At 42.2% G+C, this 22248-nt stretch overlaps 1 protein-coding gene across 4 annotated transcripts in view; it reads right to left on the bottom strand.

Moving 5' to 3' along the window:
• DCC (DCC netrin 1 receptor) overlaps positions 1–22248 on the bottom strand; it is an 882319-nt gene that overhangs the window by 203157 nt on the left and 656914 nt on the right. For all 4 annotated transcript variants that reach the window (XM_061614640.1, XM_061614649.1, XM_061614658.1 and 1 more), the window contains one exon: positions 18788–18982. In XM_061614640.1, coding sequence (XP_061470624.1) covers positions 18788–18982 — 195 coding nt within the window. The remainder of the gene's footprint in view (positions 1–18787; positions 18983–22248) is intronic.

Raw genomic sequence — 22248 nt, 5'->3', positions numbered from 1 at the left:
AACAGGCTTTAGGGTTATCCAGCAGGTTTGGTACTGGGGAATGCTTTTTTGTGCTAGTAGCCAATGCCTTGGAATGATGCTGCATCCAGGTCATTCTGCAGTGTATGGGCTGTTGAACGTACAGGCTGGACCGCTATTTATTTTCTTATATCCCACCTTGCTTCCATCACAAAGCCCAAGATGGCAATAATGTGGCTTCCAGATGGTCACTGAGGCCATGAGGTATTTTGCTTTAGCAAATGGATGTGCAGTTTGGCCTCATGTGCCTTCAGACCAGTGGTGGCTCCAAGCTTAAAAGTTCAGGCTAAAACCTGGAGCAAATTCCACTGTCCCACTGACACAGAGTCATCAGCTGCCACTGCTTCCGACCATACCCTGGGACACTAGAAAGAGTATTACTCTTGCTGCTGCCACCAGCACCACCATCACTACAGACACTCCTGGATTTCACTGACCTCTGAAAAACTCAGAAAATAGTCCCTCATTTTCATCAGCCATGAATGGGATTGCAAACTTGAAGAAACAGTTGGGCTCAATGATGCATGAACAAAAAGATGTTTTCTTATCTGCTGCCAAGCAAGCCTAATGTGAGAAAACAGGAGGCCAGTGGCATCACCAGTAAGGGTGGGCAAATATGTCAATTTGATTATCACATTTTTCCAATCTTAAATTCAGTTCTCTACATTTCCACATCAGTTTGTGATTTTTTTAAAGTCCTTATAAAAATTCATCAGCATGCAAAATTCTCATAATATACATTTTTGTTTGCAATCTTGCCTAATATGCACATTTTTGCAAAGCAGTTTTGCAGAGTAATCAAAATATATACAATTTTAAAGCACTTGCTACCCTAGTATGTGCATAGTTGTGCACATAACTTGGCTGAAGAACTGCACTGCAAAATTTGGAGAAGTGCACATTTTGAAGGATAGCTGTGTTTCGGTTGGCATCTTGTTTTGAAGAGTGCAAATTTGTTAAGTTTTCATTTCAATGCAAACTGAATCAATTTTCTCCTCCATCCCTAGTCAATGCTGTGCAGAACTAGCAAGAAGCATCAAAACATACCCCCAACTTGAGAAAAGGAGAACAGCATCTGTGATTTGTCTTTAGCCTTGAGAGTGTAAGGAGGGGGAAAACCTTACTGCCTAGACCAGAAGCCTTTCAAAAGCATATAGTGATGCTTTGGCTGAACCTTGAGTTAGGTTCTCTCTATATAATTTTTTTCTTCCTGGAGCAGGTGCATAATGCACTGAGAGAGATGCAAAGCATACCTAAAACCCTTCTTAACAACATATCCCCCTTTAAAGAGCCCTTTAATCCTATTAGCTGCCTTTAATCATATTAGCAGTTTCCTATATATATAGGAAATATATATATATTTATATATATATATATAAATTGCAGTATTAGTATGGTATTAACCTCCCCATCATGGTCATGTTCACCAAAGCAGTTAATTTTCCTTGCTACCATGAACCACAGCAAGACTCTGCTTAGGGGATGGCTCCTTTCCATCTTGCCTGGCACCCTGGCTCAGCAGAGTTCTGAAATAATCATGCCTCTCAGGAAGGCTTAATCTCTGTTAATTAAACCCCTCTGCAAAATTTGACCTCATTTTTGGTTCTTTTGTAGTTTGGGATTAATGTAAAACTAATACTGAGACAAGTACCTTTCTTTCAAGTCCTGGAGATACAGACAATATATACAGCCAGAACTGATGCATAGTTAAATGCAGCTAAGCCCCTTGGTTTCCACAGACCTAGGTATACCCAGGAATGGAGGGATGGGTCTATTTCAGGTCCATGCCTTATTTTGCATGTGTTCATAAATCCATTCCATCTTGTTTCTGCATTATCCTGGTTTTTTTTTTTAAACCCTTATGAGAATGTATATATTTTGAACATATTTTCCACAAAAATAAACATTTGGAACTGCATTTCATTTAAATGTTTGCATTTCTCAATGTATTGTATCCTCATATGTATATTTAAAAAACATATCTCGTTACATTTCTAAAGCTGAGACCTGCATCACAAAATTCAGATAAGGGTGAAATTCAAACAACAATTATGTTTCTATCTGCACATTAGCCCGGGAGGTGTGATTCATGTCAGTTTGCATCAGAATTCGCAAATATCAAATTCCTCAAGCATCCCTAGGTGCATCTAATATTCTACAAGATCCTGCTGTAAATTGTGCATGTCTTGGGGAGCAATACTAATGAACGGAAATCAGTGTAATAGATCAGCTGATAGGCAGTGGCTTTAACTTAAGATGGCATAAAGTACATCAGATCCAAATCCTGAGATGACCTCAGCCTGGCAGGGGGAAAACAAGACTTTAAAATGGAGTTTGAATCATACCACCCTTTCTTCCAGTGGATGTTCCACTGGGTTGCCTGGTCACACAACTGAGTTGAATGGAGTTAGGATCCAGCATAAGTCTCACCCCTGGCTCAGTCCAGCCACTCATAATGCCTCCTTTTTATGAGACTTACATCAGCCTCTGCTGAGCTTGGGGACTTATGCCGGCTGAACCTCAGCTCAGCCAGTGATCTGCCAGATCCTCATCTGCTCATCCTGGTGGATCTTGGCTTTGGATTGCTCCCTTAGCTGGAATCCTATTGAGTAATTGGCATCTAGGGGCAGGGGGTTCTGTCATGCATCTTTGCCTTGGCCACTGTTTAACTCCCTCTGTCTAATCTGGCTTGCGATATTGAGGGAAGGATGACACAGAGCCAATGTGAATCCAGAAAAAGCCTCCTACCTCAGAACAGTGAGTAAACTTGTCCCAGAGTCATGTGGAACTCGAGGAGTTTCCATAAACCTGCTCTGGTCTGCTGCTGGCTGGACTCCTTTCATTCCCTTTGTTTAGCAAGGAGCAGGTGGTGGCAAACAAGCCAACTCCTAATCTGACATTTCTCAGATCACTAATTTGAGACCTGCTCTTGGTTAGGGCCTTTACATCTCCTCTCCACCACTCAGAATTACCCCTGCCCCTCGCTCGTCTCTTTTGGTCTCGGTGCCCTGTAGAATCCCACTCCCAGACACTTTAGTGATGTTGCCAAAATCTGCACTTATGTGGTTCAGAATATGAATCTATCCAGTACATAACATTCTGTTTTATTTTGAACAGAACACCAAAAGTCATCTTTTGCTCAGATCATAATCTGAACCACTGAGTTTAAAATTCTGCAAAGGCAGTATCCCAGAAAATGCAGATTTCACAGGGCACCTGAGCCCTTAGTATGAGCATTGCAAATGGTGGAAACTGTTCAAGCTTTCAAACTGAGTGTTAAATATGCAGGGTTCTACAAAGTGTAGGGAGTCTCCCTGCTTCAGACAGTTACCCTCCAATTCTTGGATGGTGACAAGAAATCTACTTGGGGGATGGATCTAGTCACATATTTAACACACAATCCAAATGCCTGAAGAGGGCATATATGTTCTAAAGTTACAATGTTTAACAGCAGAAACATATTTTCATAGGGTGACTGAGGATTTGGATGTCTTGGGAAAATTGTATTTCCCTGGATCCCTATATTTCCCGGTCCTTATATTTTCAGGGACAGAGGGAGAGAATGGAAATGGGACAGGAGGTTAGGCACAGTTTGGAAGCACTGAAAGAATGTGTGGGAGATGGGTTGAGGCATTCAGGCCCTATTGTGCTCCAGCATATGTCACTGGGACTGTGGAAAGGTCCCAGTGCAGAAGTGGAGCTGGGGGAAAACAACAAATTCCTGATAAAAGCTCAGTTTATCAAACCCAGCTCTGAACCCAACTGATGGAGTTCACCCGTCATTGCTTATTTCCTTATGATATTAGACGTGTACATGAATGCGTGTGTGCCACCCTGGCCTCTATTAATATTAATCAGGAGCACTTTACTCGTTCAGCATTGAGGACCTTGGCAGAAGCCAGATGGAGAACATTCTGTTTGTATTCACCCCATGTTACCAACAACTTATGCAGCACGTTTTTCTGAAACCTAGGCAGGCTTTCAAGTACAGTTGGTTGGCATATTGCACAGATTCTACCATATTTTTAATCTGAAAATGTTCTCTTGGCCTTTCTCCAGGTTGGGGTCCTCTTCAGAAGCAACGTTCAGTCTGGTCCCAGTGTGCTTGGGGGGCTGATGATAGCCTCCTCCAAATATCTGTGCCATGCAGCAGCCCATTTCTCAGGATTATAAAACTTGAGGGGGGTGACAAGTCCAGGGCTCCTCTAGCTAGCCACTTTGCAGGACACCCTAAAGTCACCACCAGTGGGCTAGTCCCACAGTATCCTCACCCAAAAGGTTGGGATTCTCTGAAACCCCTATACCCAGTTTGCAGAAGAAAACACCACATAAGCTGGAGATCCATAGGTCCCAGGCTATGGTCTGAAGGCACATGAGGGCACCACCTTGCTGAAGCTAAGCAGGTTTGGTCAATGCCTGGATGGGAGACTGCCTGGGAACCATATGTCTGCCGCCTTGGGTTCCATGGTGAAATAAAGGTGGGGTATAAATGTAACTAACAAACAAATAAATAAAATAATAGGCTGGCAGTCTCTCTGGCCTCTGCTCTTTCTCCACAGACCCCTCCTCCCTGGCTGCTAGCTCTGGGCTATTTAAGCTCAGCAGCTCTAAGAGGCCTTCATTATTCCCAGCTGGTAGCAGCCACACCTATCTCTTGGCTTGGCTGATTGAGTTGCTGCTTTGGCCCCTGCAGAGATGGATTGGGGCAATGATGATAGGGGCCATTTGGTCCAAGGTGATGCCTGATGGCCAGGCATATGACAATATTTGAAAAGACTGCATACTAGGCCAAGTTCAAAGATTTTGTTACTAACATATAAGACCCTATACAGCTCAGGACCATGTTACCCGAGGGACTGCCTTATCCCTGAGAGATTGCCTTATCCCTTACATTCCCAGTAGGTCACTGTGTTCTGCAGAAGAGTTTCTCCTTCAAGTCCTAATATTATTAGAAGGCCACTCCACATTAACTCAGAGCAGGGTGTCCAGTGTGGCTTCCCTGTTTGGTAGAACAATATCCCTGTTGCGATATGACATTTTTGTTTCGACAAGCTTTTCCAGCCAGATGAACAGGTGTTCATTTCGTATTATTTTTAAACTTATCTTCAGTTATTTTTTTGTATTGTTTTAAAAACTATTTTATTATATGTTTGCAAATCACCTTAACACACATGTAAAAAGTAATACCACAAAAACAAATTGAAACAATTAAAAATACAACATTCAAAGCAGTTTAAAACAAATTACAATGAAAAAAAATATATGTTTCATGTCAAATGCCGGGGTAAAGAGGTGCATCTTCAGCGTTTGCTGAAAACTGTTCAGTGAATGTGCCATATGCACCCTCTGTGCGGAGGGAATTTCACAACTTAGGGGCTGCCACAGAGAATGCCCTCTCCGGGCCATCCCCAACATCTTAGGGTGGTGGAACTATCAAGAAGTTCCCCTCTGCTGATCTCAACATCCGAGAGAGTCTGCAGGGAAGGAGGTGGTCCCTCACATATTTGGTGCCTACATTGTTTGGGCTTTAAACACTAATGTGAGCACTAGAGCTGTGCACAGCCCACCCTATCTGCCTCGATCTGTGGGCTCTGAGGAGGGCCAATCTGCCCTGTCCCAAATATGGGATCACCCACTCTGCCTCAGATCCCTCCTCAGAGTTATTCAAGGGTGGTGGGGCTTTGTTGTTGTTGTTATGTGCCTCCAAGTCGACTACGACTTATGGCGACCCTATGAATCAGCGACCTTCAAGAGCATCTGTCATGAATCACCCTGCTCAGATCTTGTAAGTTCATGTATGTGGCTTCCTTTATGGAATCAATCCATCTCTTGCTTGGCCTTCTTCTTTTTCTACTCCCTTCTGTTTTTCCCAGCATTATTGTCTTTTCTAGTGAATCAGGTCTTCTCATGATGTGTCCAAAGTATGATAAGCTCCGTTTCATCATTTTGGCTTCTAGTGACAGTTCTGGTTTAATTTGTTCTAACACCCAATTATTTGTCTTTTTTGCAGTCCATGGTTGGGAGGAGCAAAACAAGGAAACACCACATCTCCTTCTCCCCTCACCTGTGGACTAAGAGCAGGCAGGTGCTACTAACTAGTGCAGGGTGGAATTGTTTTGTTTACCAGCTGGTAAGCAGGACAATTCCACCCTGAACATTGCTGGTCGCAGCTGCTTTTGCGAGTAGTTTCTCTGTATGCAGGGAAGCCACCCGCGAACAAGCAGCGACTGGCACCACTCAGAATGAATCCTTTCGCTGATAAGCAAGAAGATTACCCACTGTGGGGTGCTGCCCTTTGTATGCAGGGAAGGCACTCATGAAGGGGATTTGGAGTGCGGGCCTTGGGGAGGCCTGGCAGAAAGGGGGATTGGACAGAAAAGGTAGGCACTAGAGGCGATTTTCCTGTCTGACCTTCTCCTTCCTGCCCATGCCTGCCTCTTCTTTCTGCCCTATGCCCTGACCCTGATAACCCTGGATCACTCTGGGCCGCCGTACCCAACCTGTAGCAATCCAGGGCTATCTCAACCCGACTCAGCTGAGGCCCAAATGCTTCCAAAGAGGTCCTATTGAGCACCTTGAATAAGGTCCAGAAACAAACTGGCAACCCAAATAGCTGTTGTAGAACAGGGGTTATGCAGAGCTTGGAAAAGTTACTTTTTTGAACTACAACTCCCATCAGCCCCAGACAGCATGGCCACTGGATTGGGCTGATGGGAGTTGTAGTTCAAAAAAGTAACTTTTCCAAGCTCTGGTTACATGGGGCTCTTCCTCACACTTAGAAACTCTGGATGGCTCATGATTCCTGATCACAAGAAAGAGCACATTCTCAAAAGTTTGGACTAAAACCTGGAGCGGATTCCGCTGCTCCACTGACATGGAGCCACCAACCACCACTGGCTCTACGTTGTAAGAATGGGCCATTAGAAGTGTACTATGACACCCCTGGAAGTGGAGTGCCACAATTAGCTCCCAGGTCAGAGGCTGGACTCTGACAGATCATTCAGATATCAACTCTGGAATGTGCAGCTGTTTCAGAGAGGTGAGGTGAAGAACAGAAGTGGAAAAGATGAAAGTCCTTATCAGAGCTCAGCCTTCACAGTCAAAGATGCTCTCCAGAAGCCTGGACCGATCCACTGCTGTTCAGTGAAAGATTGAGGAAGCTGAAGTTAATCCCGTTATTATCCATGTCCCCTCATTCTGCCGGCATCTGCAAGCACTTCAGAGACAGCTTTGGGTAGGCCGCAGCTCCTAACTCTGCAGCTCTCAACCATGCCTCCCAGCAACAGCTAAAAAGGGGATCACCTTGCTCTCAGTCTTTCTCCCTCATAAATTTTGGCTTGGAGTTTGCTGTGTTCAGCCTGCACATGGTCTTCATTCTCATGTGAGATGCTCTGAGGACCTCAACCCGTGGAGTGACAGTAATAGCTGAGGGGGGGGGGCACTGTTCCACACAGATTCAACAGGACTGTCAGGAAACACTGGAGTCAGAACTAGGAACAAACCACCAGAGCAGCCGTTGGGAGGATGTTACTGGGCAATGAAATATTCTCTGACTCTGCACTGGCTCCACCCACAACAGCTGGTCATTGGCTCATCCTAGTCATGGCCCACCACTCAGAGACCATGCGGTATGCAATGGATTCAGAAGAGGACAATCCTCTGGTTCTGTACATAGGGGAAGAATGGACAGGACTGTATCCAGGACCCTCCTTACTGGAGGACAAAATTTTATCACTCTTCTTTGATTCAGAGGAAGAGTTTTCCATGGTACCTTGCCTCCCCAGCCCTGCAGGAGCCAAAGGCTGCAGAATAAAGCTAGGTCCCTTTAGCCACCACCCAGCTCCTCTGGGGAGGCGAGGCTAATTGCACTATGGTCCTGCTTGCATGGGGCTTGGGAGCCATGTTTGTCAAGTTACTACACTAGGACTCTGGGACTGTGCCATCATTCTGTGGGTTCTTTGAGTGCAAAGAATGGCCTCCTGCCTTAGTCTCTTGATAGGAGTCTGCGGGATTCCCCTCTGAGCCTTGAGCTCATGGAACAGAACAGCTATATAGAAAAAGCTTCCTGTATGGTTCTGAGCCACAGCAGGTTGGTCACTGGATCCTCCTAGATAGGAAGGCCTATGAAAATCTTCATGTTTGGGGCCAAGTCACAACAGTCTTCCTGGTTTGGTCCCTGAGCTCTGACTCCCTACTTCAGAGTTGGAGAATCTCTGGCCTATAGGGTGAATGGGGCCCGCCTGGCCTCCCCATTTGGCTTGCAAGGCCTTTTTGGCCAAGCCATGCCCACTTGCCTTACACCTGATGTTTATGAGATGGGGCAGATAAAAACATGGCTTCGCCAAAAGGATGTATGGTACAAACCTGAATGATCAGCTGATCACTAGTGCAGGCACAAATGGCTCACCTTATGTCACACCCAAATGGGTCACATCAATTGATTAACAGACGGTGACTAGATCCTCCTGGCTGGACCTAGTTCTCCCCCCTTGCCCAACTTGATCTGTTGAATCTGGCCACCTGGCATAACCTGTTATTCCAAATTCCTCCCTGACAGCTGCCCAGGCTTTAACCTGATATTTCATCCAAGAGACTTGCTCTTGGAGTGATGAGTAATATGGAACGTAACCAAAGTGTCATCTTCCAGTGATGTGTATATTAACACTCTCTACATCAGCACTACACTGCTCCAAGACTTTCCAAAGGCTAAGTTTCCACAAGGCCTTTCCATTTAGGTCAATGAGTTATTAAATCAACAAGATGCCTGGACATGCAAAGGGCTTTGATCGCTCTTCAGTGGACACATTTTGTGATGCCAAGGATCTGGGGAAGGTAACCCTCGTTTGAACTGCATGCTATTAAGAAGATGCCTTTCTGACATTCTGATACCATGATATATTTCAGGGGGCTCTCTGTATGCTGATGGGCACAGATGTTCTAACGGAAGACCTTAGTGTTGAAAATTAGGGAGCCGGGCTCTCATTATAAATTCTCTCTGCTTCACCAAACCATCAGACACATTATATTAATGCAGTTCAAGAGATTAACAGTAAATCCTATCTTTACAGTAGCTTTTAAGATGTCAGCCCATCCTACCTCACACCTGCTCTCCAATTTCTCACATGCTGAATGCCTCACAGCCAAATGCCAAGGCCTTTTAAAGACAGGCTGGAGCTTGAACACATTTAGAAGGAGGCTGAACCCCTGCGGAGACTTGAACCTTTACAACTCCCCCTGTGCACTGCAAGTTTAGTGCATCCATTGTAAAGAGTAAAGCTTAACCAAGCTTGAAAAAAATATCCTGTGTGTGGCGAATCGGTTTGGAATGGATGCAACAAACAGAACTCAAAGCAGGAAAAAAACATTCAAAGACAAGAAGTGAAAGCAAAGACAGAGAAGACATACAGTATGGAGAAAATAATTGTAAATTGTAAATAAGTTTTTTTTGGTCAATGACCAGCAAACAATGGGGAAAATAATTAAAAATGAGCCACCATAATCTGAGAGGTGTTATGACTTTGGTATGTAAAGTGTATTCAGCATGTAGCCTTGCATGCTAATATTTATGCACAAATTGTGCCAGAACTTTCACAGTTGCTTTGCCAGAAATGAAAAATATAGTAGATGGTTGTTTGAACAAAATGTAAGCATAGATGTAGACAGATTCCAAGCAGTTCCCCAGTCTTTTGTCATGGTTGTTATACCCTTTGCAACATTTGTTTGTTTAAAGCATTTGCACCCTGCTGATCAGCCAAAAAGGCTCCCACAGTGACTTAAATATAGTCAGTTACCCTAACACAACCACTTACCATCTATAAGACATAACATAAAAAGAAAAAGGGGCGTGGAGACAAGAGGAAAAGAACCAACTGCGGCCCTTAGACTACTGCTTCTTACAATGGCCAGCTGGAATGGAAACCGTTCAGGGGCAGGGGACACATGATGGAGCTGCTCTTTCACCAGAGTGGATGCAATGAGCCTTGCTTCTCACCTCCCCCCCCCCAAGGCAGCTGTATACTACCAGGTGAAAGCTGAGGAATGGGAGGCTAGTCGGAGGTTGCCTTTCAGAACAGCTGTTGCGATAAGCTCTGCTTCTCCTCTCCCACCAAGGGTGCCTGCTGGAACAGCTGCTGAAAGTTTAGGGAATTGCAGAAGCTCTCTTGCAGTCAATGGCAATAACAGGAGGTTTCTGCACACGGCTTCCTTGCTGGATGGGGAGCTGCAAATGGATAGGGTCTAAGGATCTCTCCAGATGTGCAAGCAGATTCGCGTCAACACAACAGCAGGCATCTGAACTTGAGGCATCCGATGCAGTCCCCATTTGAACTAGAGAATGGGAGGGATGCGACGTTTCCATCGCTCTTGTAATGTGGATAAGTACAGAGCGCATGCCATGCACACAGAAGATGCCCTCTTTCGATTCCTGGTATCCCCAGTGAACTGCAAACAACAGATGACGAGAAAGAGCTTTGTGAGACCGCAACGAGCTGCTGCCAGTCAGAACAGGCAATACTGGAGTAGAACAAATAGCCAGCTAATACAAGGCAACATCCTTGAGTTTTGTAATCTCTTTGCCTGTCATTAATTAATTTATTTATGGATTTAAGAATCGCCTTTTGCATGCATCTCAAGGTGATTTATAGAGATATAATAAAAAAAGGCTAAAACAGTTGTTTTAAACAGCAGTGCAGAAAAACAACTGCTAAAGCTAGATTTAAAGCAATACAGAAAGTACAGCTAAGAAAGAGACCTGCTCATCCAGCTGGAAAAGCTTGTGGAAACAAAGGCCCCATCTGCACACCATAGTCCCAGGCTGTGGTCTGAAGGCACATAAGGCCAGCTCCCTGCTGAAGCTAAGCAGGGTCAGGACTGGTCAGTGCCTGGATGGGAGACCGCCTGGGAACCATAGGTAAGCTGCCTTGGGTTTCATGAAAAGAAAGGAGGGGTAGAAATGTAATAAATAAATAAATAATACCTATATATATCCCACCCTTCCTCCCAGCAGGAGCCCAAGGCGGCAAACAAAAACACTAAAAACACTTTAAAACATCGTAAAAACTGACTTTAAAATACATTAAAACAAAACATCTTTAAAAACATTTTTTTTAAAAAAGCTTTCAAGAAATCTTTTTAAAAAGGTTAAAAACATACTTTTTTTAAAAAAAAGGTGTAAAAACATATCAAAACACAATTCCAATTCAAAGCAATATCACATCACTTTAAAAAGCCATGGAACCTTGGGAACTGTAATTTGTAAATGGTGCTGAGAGTGTCAGGAGACGCCCAAGTCCCTTCACAGAGCTACAGTTCCCAGAATGGTGTAACAATTGATTCCTTTCCCCAGGACTTCTGGTAATTGTGGCTTACCAGTGAGGGGAACAGGGGTCTCCTATTAACTCTCAACACCCTTTACAAACTATAGTTCCCAGGATTCTTTGGTAGAAGCCATGCCTATTTAAAATGATATAATACTGTTGTAGTGTATACACAGTACTGCTTTAAATGTATACTGCAAATGGGACCAAACAAACAAAAAAGTCTTCAATTGTTTTTGGAAACTACAGATAGGGCACTTGTATCGCAACAAGGATGCTGTTCCACAAAATAGGGGCAGCCACACCGAAAGCCCTGCTCTGACTCCCTGGGGAGTAGGCTTTAGATACTTTACGGAGATGAAGGAGAAACCTACTGTGTTTCGATTGGGTCCCAAAGTGCTTTTGTATTTCCTTTCATCTTTTTGTTTTCCCCCTTTACATCAAACAACAAACTGATATGCTTAAAGTTGTTTATGAGTCCCACTTATCAAACTAATATAGAGTTAAAAGGTAGGTGGACTTCACTGAGCCTTTGATATTCATTATGGTGTGCTCATTGAAACAGATCTATTCTCAGACTGTTTTATCAGTATTTCTCTGTGTCTGTCTTTGCTGTATTCAATGGGGGTTCTTTTTGCCTTTTTTCAAGTGCATTGGTCTTCCTGCCTGGCATCATAGACTTTTGATGAATATAAGGATTGTGGGGATCAAATTCTATTTGTCTTCCTGCAGAGAAGCAAGACAAAAAATTTGTCTTGATATTGTGAAGCTTAGGCTCTCCATAGATCAAAATCCCTTTGGCGCGAGAGCGAGCGAGCAAGAGAGAGAGAGAGAGAGAGAGAATGACACCTATATATGGAATGACACCAAAAATAGGAAGTAGAAAACTCTTTGTACAATTTACAGAAAGATAGCACACTTTTATATTATTAAACTTTTTTTTTTTTTGGCTGAATTTGAATTCCAAGAAGATTGATGCTTCTAGCTGGGCAACCTTGACCTTATATCAAAAAATGTCTGCCCAATTTTAACTAATTACTGGCACATCCATCACAATGAAGATCTTAATCTGCCTCAGATATCAACAGAGCTGATCAAAAGTGAAGTGCTTTAGGGACATCAGGCTTAACACAGAGTAACCTCCTTTTCCAAACTTTAGCAAAAGCGCCTTCATGTCTTGCTGCAGTAGCGTGGGAGCATTTTTTGCAGTTGTGCTAGTTTCTCTTGTTGGTATTTATTATTGTTATTATATAGTTCCCATCCAACCATGTTCTGTAGATGTCGTACACAAACAATAAAAACAAAATTAAAACATCACTAAGCAAAACATCTCGCAAAAAGAGAAAAGAAAAACCAACTAAAATCAACGTAAAACACAGAAGTTGAAAAATGTGAAGCCAGCAAAAATGCAACAAAGGGGAACTTGGTGCAAAAACCCAATAGATTGTAATTAAAAGGTTTGTAGTGAAAATGGCTTCACCCCATGCCACCATGATAATATCTGAAAGCCCAAAACCTTGGGGACAGGGCCTGTCATATGGCCCCTTCTCACCTGAATGGGATTAGAAAGTTCCAGTGCTAGTTTGCAGCAAACCTTAGTCTGCCAGATTGAAATGAAACAGCAGGCTGTTAGTCCTCTTTAGGTGTTGCCCATATGAAGAAGGCAATCATGGTGAAAGGGGCTGTGGGACTGCGCACACAGCCTCACCCCAAAATCTTGAAGATCCTTCCACTATGGCTGCTGACATGGTGGACTTAACTGAGAAAGCTGTTTCCTTTGAATTTCCCTTCTTCCTGCTATTACAACTTCCAGATCCTTTAATACAACATTCTTCATTTAGCTGTCATTGACTATAGCATGCCTCATTTCAAAAGTAAGTCTTTAGGCTTATGATTGAATGTTACATTCCATAGTTTGTTTAAACAGACGTTCAGTACTCTCTGTTAAGCAGATGTTCAGTCGACTTTCATACCAGTAGGGCTTCAGCAGGGAAAACCAACACCCATTTCCTGGTAGATTGCACCCTAACATCAATTAACATTTGCTGTCCTAATGCTAGATTGGGAGTGAGAAAATCCAAAGGAAATTATATTAAACTGGACATGGTCACTATGGCTTATTTAGGTTACCTGTATGTATACTGCATTTCCGGCCAAATAAAAAAGTTTTCACCAGTGCCAAAAAGTTACAAGGTTCAAGGGCTATGAGCCTCTCTGAGGACAGCAATCCAAAGTCAGAGCACCACTATCAATAAGGCCCTATCTAGGGATGATAAATATATTTTTTCCCAATCTTAAATTCGGTTATCTACATTTCTGCAGGAATTGGCTATTTTTTTAAAAGAAAAATCCTCTTTTTTAGCATTTTAGTGTGAAATTCTCCTAATCAACACATTTTGTATGCAGTTTTGACTAACATGCACACTTTTGCAAGTCATTTCTCCTAATATAATGCATTTTATTTATTTATTTATTATTTGATTTATATCCCGCCCTTCCTCCCACTAGGAGCCCAGGGCAGCAAAAGTTTATGTTATTTTCACTAATGTATTCCTTTTAATGTACATTTCCCGCTAATATATGCATTTTTGTAAACAATGGTTGCAGAACTGCATTGCAAAATTCGGTGAAAGTGTGGATTTCAAAGGATGGCTGCGTTTCGGTTCGCATATTGTTTCAGAAAGTGCAAATTTCATAGATTCAGCTTTAAATGCAAACTGAATCAAACTTCTCCCCCAACCCTAGTTCTAACTTTGGTGCATGAGGAGAGAGGGAAAAGGGAGTCCACAAGCAACCACTAAACCACTGAACCACGGTTTGGTATTAAATTCAAGTAGGCTCATAGATGAAGGCTGGAATCTGCCTGGGAGTAAGCCCCACTAAATTCAACAGCACTTAGTTCTGAGTAGACATGGTTGGGATTCCACTGTAATTCAGTCATCACTCTAAATATCTTTTCACTGATAAACAGCACCCAGCACCCATCCCCCCCAGTCCCTGCCTCTTGGGCCACCCTGATAATATTAATGTCCGAAGCCTCAATCACCCCAAGCGCAAAGAAACAAGTACTCTGCAAAACCTGTTTATTGTAGTTGATCTCTGTCACATTTCAACATCTCAACACCTGAACTGCTTTTCAGCATCCCATGACTGACCTTTGGAGAGTTTCCCCCCCCTCTAATCAGCCTTTGGAAGCTTTTTTCACACTTCCTACTAGTGCCCAGGTCTGTTTGGATGAAAAACAGATGCAATTTTGAGGGAACACTCAAAACCACCTTGAAAATCAGACTGTCTTTTAACAACAGTAAAAGGGGAACTGAAACAAAATCAATAGCTTACTCTCAGCTCTAAGAGCACTCACAGCACCATGTGATGGGTGTTACTTTGTGGGTGGGTGGTTTCCCTCAACCCCAAAATAATAATTTGATAATCCAGCCTTAAGAGTCATGATGGGGTAGAGGGGAAGAGATGGCTGAGTCTGGACCACTAAGTGCATTATAGGCCAATGCCTGCATAGTTAATTGTGCCCACAAGGCAGCACAGCATCCTGAAACAGTGTGTAAAATGTTCCTTGTGACTCATCATGATCAGGAGATATTAGGCTAATTAAGAGGTGAGTTGTAAAAATGATGCTATGGGAGCATCCTCAGACGCATATGCTCTCTTATGGGAATTCTATGCTACAAACCTAAACTGGTCTAACAGAAATGATTTCCTCCAGGGGGAGTGGCAGTTCTTTGATGTAAGCTATTATCATAGCCCCAGGGGATTCTCAGTGCCCCCCATTTTCAGGATTCTTTGGAGAAGAACAATGGCAGTTATGTTGGCATAAAAACTGACGTAAGCATAGATAAAGAGGACCCCCTTGTCAATTCCAAAGCCATGCTTGGTTGGAACAAGCGAAAAATTTTACTGCACCCAGGAAGGTCCATTTTGTGCCCTCTGCGCTTTCCTCCATGTTGCTGAAACCTTCCTGTTTAGTTACTGGACCTCAACTGGCTTTAATACTGAATTTTAAATTGTAATCTACCCTAGGCGCTGCTGGTGAAGGGCAGGTAATAACTCCTAAGGAGCCCTGGGCTCCTACTGGGAGGAAGGGCAGGATATCAATCAATCAATCAATCAATCAATCAAATAAATAAATAAATAAATAAATAAATAAATATTTATACTGCTTGGTATTGCCATAACTGGTATGCAGTCTTTTTGACTCTATGATAATTTACTTCATTGCTCATGCATGCTAGATTGTTGTTGTTTCCTTGTTTTTTTAAGTTTTGAATGCATTTTATGATGTCTGATAGTAGCTGCTTTGAACTGCACAAGGAAAATGGGATATAAGTACTTTAAACAAACAAATATATAAAAAGTGGATCGGTCCTGAGAGGTAGCAAGGGATCCCTTCCCCCCTGCCTTGCCAGGATTAATATTTGTAAAACCTTTGGACTGTGCCGGAGACCAGAAGGAGGATGTGTGAAAGTTATGCAGCAAGAGAGTAAGTGCAGTATGAAAGATGATCCCAAGAAGTCATTCCCTCCAAGTTTGTTCTTTGTTGCCTTGGAGGTAGTAGGCAAATTCCATCCTTTACCACACCGTAATACACTTCCCCAATATTGCATCAAGACATAGTGTCAGGGAAAGTATATAATGAATAATGGATAATGAAACACCTCCTGACACTATTTTGACACATAGATAGTATGAGGGTTTGATTGCCATTGTGTTCAGACGCTGGCACTAGAGGAGACAATGCGTTCTGAAGTAGAGCGTGGGACTTTGCATCCACTCGACATGGCGCTCATTAGCATTTCAACTTTGTTATGTAGCAAAGGCAACCTTCTGAATCACCACCAACATTGCAGTCATGGCATATAAAATGCTAATTATGTTTTGGACTCTGTTGTCAATGTAATAAGCTCATCATTAGATCAGCTATTTCACACAGTCTCCTGCATAGCAAAGCAGTGGCACTCTGGATCCCAAGAAACTAATGAGCCAGAAGAATACAGGCTATTTTCAGGAAAGCAGTGATAGGGATTCCTAAGTTTGTGATCTGCCATTTGCTAGATCAGACTTTTCCCTCCAAAGAGGAAGATGAAAAAGAAACATTTTACCTTCTCATGCCGACTACTGTCTTGATGCTAATAACCACAGTCACAAGAGCACTGCCTTTGATTTACAAGGGCAAGTCATAAGAATACAGCAAGTCATATTCGGACACACAGATGATCTTTTTAGCCTACAGCAGAAATGCAATCTCATAGAAATTAGAGGTTGGGAAAGGGGAGGGAATTGTTTGGTTTGCATGTTAATGTGAATCAGCGGCAGCTACTAGCTCCATGTCAGTGGGACAGTGGAATACACTCCAGGTTCACGGAGCTGTCCAAGGTGCTTCTACTTAATTTGCATTTCCTGAATCAATAAGCAAACAAAGCCATTGTTCAAAATTCACAATTCTCAACATTTTGTGATAACAGTTCTCCAACCAAATATTGTTCACAAAAACACACAAATCAGTGAAAATACTGCATAAAGTTACATTGTACTAGGAGAAATTGCATGGAAAAATGCAAATATTAGGCAAAATTGCTTGCAAAATGGAAATATTAGGAGAATGCACATTAAAATGCACATACATTTTCATGTGGGCTTTTAAAATAATTTTTTAAAAAAGGCTGGGAGAATGAGAAAGTGCCAGAAACCACAATTGACAGATTCATCAACCCCCAAACATACAACATTTGGAAACAAAAAATTAGGATGGTTTCCCTTGCAAAACTAATTCCCTCTTAATGCACTTGCAGGTGAAAACTTGAGGGCAGGCAGGAGATGATGATGACATTTATTATCTGCCTTTCACTAGGAGGTCTTAGGAGAGGTTAAAACAGTTAAAAACTTAATATTTAAATAATTAAAACCATTTATAGTCAAAAGAATGGGATGGGTCCTGAAAACATAATACTTCCAACACCCAAGGATTCTCCCCTGCAAATGCACATTTTTAGCTAATTCTCCCCACCACCCCAGCCAGACCCCAAACCAGAAGGAAGCCCAGATGAATGCAATACAGTCTTGGCAGGGGCATTTGCAGAGGAGAACTGGTGGTGGTGGATGGTTATGTGTTCCATCTTCCACTCCAGTGCCTGTCATCTTAGCAAGCATGAGCTTGGAAACTCACCTAGGCTAAATTAACATCTACTTGAGCCCAGAGTTGGAGATACATTTCCATAATTGTATTATGCAGAAGTGTAACACAGAACGTGGCTTGCTCTAGGGACAGATAGCCCAGTTGCCTTTCAGCCACAAATTTGCTGATGGACTAAAGGTAACTGTGCACAAATGGCATCATCATGACAATTTCCATCATAGCCACAAATAGCTCTTACTCCTTAGCAAGTCTATTGCAGTAGTATACCCCAATGCCGAGGGCTTTTTTTTAATGATGGTACTCACCAGCACGGAGCATTGGCACCTCTCTTTTTGCTCCCCATGGTAGCCATTTTGTGCTGGCACCCACAGCAATTTTATCAAGATATGAGTACCAGCATCTCATTTTTTTTGCCATAAAAAGCACTACCAATGACCATAACCAAATATTTTAGTGACAAATGATTTTAGTGATCTTAAGTTATATAAGTGCAAGAATGCATCCAAAAGAGTTATATAAGAGGGAGGAAAGTACAATTATGGACATTTGTTTGTGGGGGGAGGGCTACCCCCAACCTCAAGTGCTGCTGATTCTGGAATCTGATGAAGAAAGGGAGCTGATTTTTGTCAATCCACCCAACTGAGTCCCCGATTGCAGCCAATTAACTCTGTTCAGTGGAGCTCAATTGAGAACTGAGGCTGCTCTAAATCTGAAGAGAGGTTCACACCTCAGCATGAGAAAAAGACAGAACTCAGGAACAATATAGGTATTTAATTCTAATCATGGTGCAATAGCACTTCGCCAAGACATTTGTTTCAGAAGTCACACCCTGGAGTCTGAACCCCTCAGATATACATGAGCTAGGTGTTCAACTCTATCTCTGTCAGTGTGCATTGGCAATCCTCAATCTCAAGTCAGTTCTGCCCTAGGCTGCCACAAACAATGCTTGGATGCTTAAAACACACACATGCAAACTAACTCCGACTTTCAGCCCCCCTGGGAGGAAGAGCGGAACATAAATCTAATAGATATATAAATAATAAATCATCATCTGCAAAGAGGACATAAGGTTTACTCTGGGCAAAGGGTTTCATGGCTATCACTTGAAATTGTAAGAAACTCTGTCAGATGATAGGATGTGATCTAATCGGTTAAGTAACAGGATAGTTCTCAGTTGAACTTTAGTATGACCCATTTGACAATGGAACTAATTACCTAGAGGGGTGTCAGGATTTCCCTGATCTGGGGTCTATGTTTCTAAACGTTTTGTCTTTTTAAACAACCCCAAAGTGCAGCTGCCACCTACCCAAATGTTCAATTGAATAGTAGCGCTGTTTGCTGTCCACTCGCACTGTCTCGGCATATGGGCTGCCCACTCCGTAGCCAATGATGTATCCACGCACAACGATGTTTGGGTTCAGAGGTGGCGTCCAGCTCATGACAATGCTGGTTGACAAGGGCCTGACATGAAGAGAGCTTGGCTGGTCAGGAACCTGTGATTCTAGGAGTCAAAAGGAAGGTGCTGTTAGCATTGACACAATCTGCACTTGATCTATGACAAGAGTACACTTTAAGTTGCTGGGAAGAAGTCAAGTGCCTCATTGTTGTCACATGCAGAGTTAGCATGCAAATAATTAAAAAATATAGCTTTTGAATTATCTAGGTTGCATTCCCCCCGTTTCTTTTAACACAAAGCTTAATTTTTCCACTACAACACGTAAGCTTTCTGACTATGCCATTCACCAACTGCAGTCATCTCCAAACTATCCTTTAGCCTCCCCATCATTGAAATGTTTCACTGAAAAGAGTCAGATAAGGGGAGAAGTATTATCCTTTATGAAAAGAAGGCAGATGATAAAATTAGTAAATTCAAGAAATAAAATACTTGGAAATATACATATAAAATATTAGCCACAGAAAAAAATATTTTAATCAATACAAAAATGCAAACAAGCGCAGAATATCTAGTAAGTTAACCATGGACTAGCAGCTTAAGTACTATTAAATAAATCATTCTATTTGCTTCTAACATTTTCTGGCAACAAACTAAGTCTGTAGCATTCATTATAATAACCATGCATATATTTGTTTTTCCTTCACTCACCCTGCCTCCTTTGATTAATACTAAAGCACTTGAATAAGATATGGGGGGGGGAGGAAACAGACTGACAACATTCTGTTAACAATGCATTTGTTTGCATTTTATGTGCAAGCTGAAATTGAGATGGTTATTCAGTCTAATGGCATGTGTGTTTTAAAACTCATTAAAGGTTAAAGCAAGCCTTTTGCTAGAGGTTTGCACGGGAGCTACCATATCACAAGTCTCTTCACGAGAGCAGTAAAGCAGCTTGTCTCTTTGAGAGCAGAAGAAACAAGTTGCAATCTTTCCCCCACTGAGGAGGCCCCACTATAAACCTTGGGGAAAAAGGCAATAAAAATGATGGGATTAATACTTTTCAGCTTCACTGTCGCTGATTGCTCTGTCCGTGCCCTTGATATTTTATGAGCTTTGCAATGCATTTGGGGGCACATTGAAATTCTTTCAAGAAACTTTTGAGTCCACTGGAAAGTCTCATTAGAATGTTAGACAGATAATACACACAGAAACATTTGCAAGTGATTCACACCCCACAGTCTCAAACTGTATTTATTCTTGAATGATACTTTGTTTGAAGAACAAACAAACAAGCAAACATGATCCCGTTATTTGGCTCAGGCATGTCCCCTGGACCGCCATTCATCTATCTGAAACCCAACATTGTTAAAATTCCTTATTGTTAAAAGGAAGCATGCTATTTTAGATTGCTGTACATCATTAGGAACATATTCAAATGCAACAGACATTAAGGGACAGGAGGATGTGTTCCAAAGGCAGGGATTAAAATGAGGCACATCAGACTTTTCAGGATACTTTTCTTTTTATAATGATAAAATGCTCTTCATGACCACTTTTAAACCAGGCATTTTATAGCTCACACCTTTGTCATGGTGGTGTCCTCATAGTCATACAATCACAAGGAGGGAGGGGAACAAAGAGGAAACTGGGAGGAAGGGCAGGATATAAATCTAATAAATAAAATAATAAATGATAACATAAATTTGATGGAAAAGTAGCAAGGATGTAGGTATAGTTTAACTGTGAAACTTGATGGGGGTATGGGATACTCAACCAGTAGCAGATGTTGTTTTCTGCACATGTGTAACCCCCCCCCCCTTTTTCATTTGTAGCTGAGGAAGAACTTCTAAGAGTAACAGTGTTCAATCTGGGATGAATGATTATGACAATCCCAATTAGTGTGACCATGCTCCATTATGGGGAGGAATATATCTATATGTTCAGAAGTACCCAGGCATGAGCAGTGAGGTCATGTAAATCAATCCTTCAGAAGGGGGGGGAAGGATGTGAATTTATTCTGGAGTTTCTAATTCTGCATTATCTGGACTTATTTCTAAAGCAGAACCAACACATAAGGAATTCTCCACCGTTTCATTGTTTATGTACCAATTTTGTACATAACATTGTGGAGGCCCATTTTGCCACAGTCTCTGCAGTCCATTCATGTGTTCTCATCTCCTCCCTGATCACAGCCGCACACTGTATCACCAACATGCCTTTGTCAGTTTACATACAGTACCTCAGTAGCAGAATATATAGTACCTTAGCATCTACTTGGCTTGCATAAGGCCCCATGTTCAATCCCTAGCATCTCCAAGTATGGTTAGGAGAGATCCCTATCTTAAATCCTGGAGAGCTACTGCTAGTCAGGGTAGGCAGCTCTGAAGTAGATGGACCAATGGTCTGACTCCAGCACTGGAGGCATTCAAGAGGCAGCTGGACAGTCACTTGTAGGGTATGTTTTAACTTGGATTCCTGCACTGAGCAAGGTGTTGAACTTGATGGCCTTATAGTGCCCTTCCAACTCTACAATTCTACGATTCTATGGTATAAGGCAGCTTCTTATATTATTAGTAGTCTAGACAGGACTGGATGCAGCTACATGTTCAGAGTCTTTATCTGGTGTTTTAGCAGTGCCCTGGAGGACACACCTATATCAGAAAACAGTGCAGAAAAAGCTTGATGCGATTGCAGATTATACTAAGGTAGATGGACCCGATTTGGTATAAGACAGTTTCTTATGTACGGGCAGATACTTCAAGAGTCCAGTGCTTCATCAATGCACACACAGGGAATTGCAATATAGAGGAGAAGGTGGATGCAAATGAATGGAAAGCTATAGCAAACTGGGCATGTTCCAGTTCCAGAATTAGTTTCAGAAATTCTTCTAGTTAAACCAGAATTCAGGAAGAATTGAATGCAGAGTGAAATTAATGCCATAAAGCCATAAAGGGATGGAGTGGAGGAGATATGCTCACTTCTAGAAAGAAAGTTGAGCATCCTCCAGAATGCACACAAGCTAAATATGCTGCCCATTTCCTCCAGAATATACCTAACAGGATTGATCAAGGATCCCCAGCATTATTACCTAAGCTGTTTAAATCAGACGTTTTGTGGGGAAATTGAGCATCCAGGGATTTCCACCTCCTCTGGAAAAAAAAAGCAGAATATCTGATGCTCAAAATAAATATTTAAAACCTTCCCAGCAGTCAGAAAGACCATTCTGGCTTTCCAGGGAACTTTGGATTGGCAGAAGTGTTTGGATTTCTAATCACTTTAACAAAACACACTAATTAAATGGGGTATCCATAGAGAGTTAAAGGAGTTTCTTCAAGAAAGTATTTGTTTTTTGTGTTATGGCAGATGCCAAG

Source organism: Rhineura floridana, chromosome 1 (assembly GCF_030035675.1).
Source record: "Rhineura floridana isolate rRhiFlo1 chromosome 1, rRhiFlo1.hap2, whole genome shotgun sequence".
Taxonomy (NCBI): Eukaryota; Metazoa; Chordata; class Lepidosauria; order Squamata; family Rhineuridae; genus Rhineura; species Rhineura floridana.
Note: the sequence above shows the minus strand (reverse complement) of the source record. Positions and strands in the feature narration are given on the sequence as shown.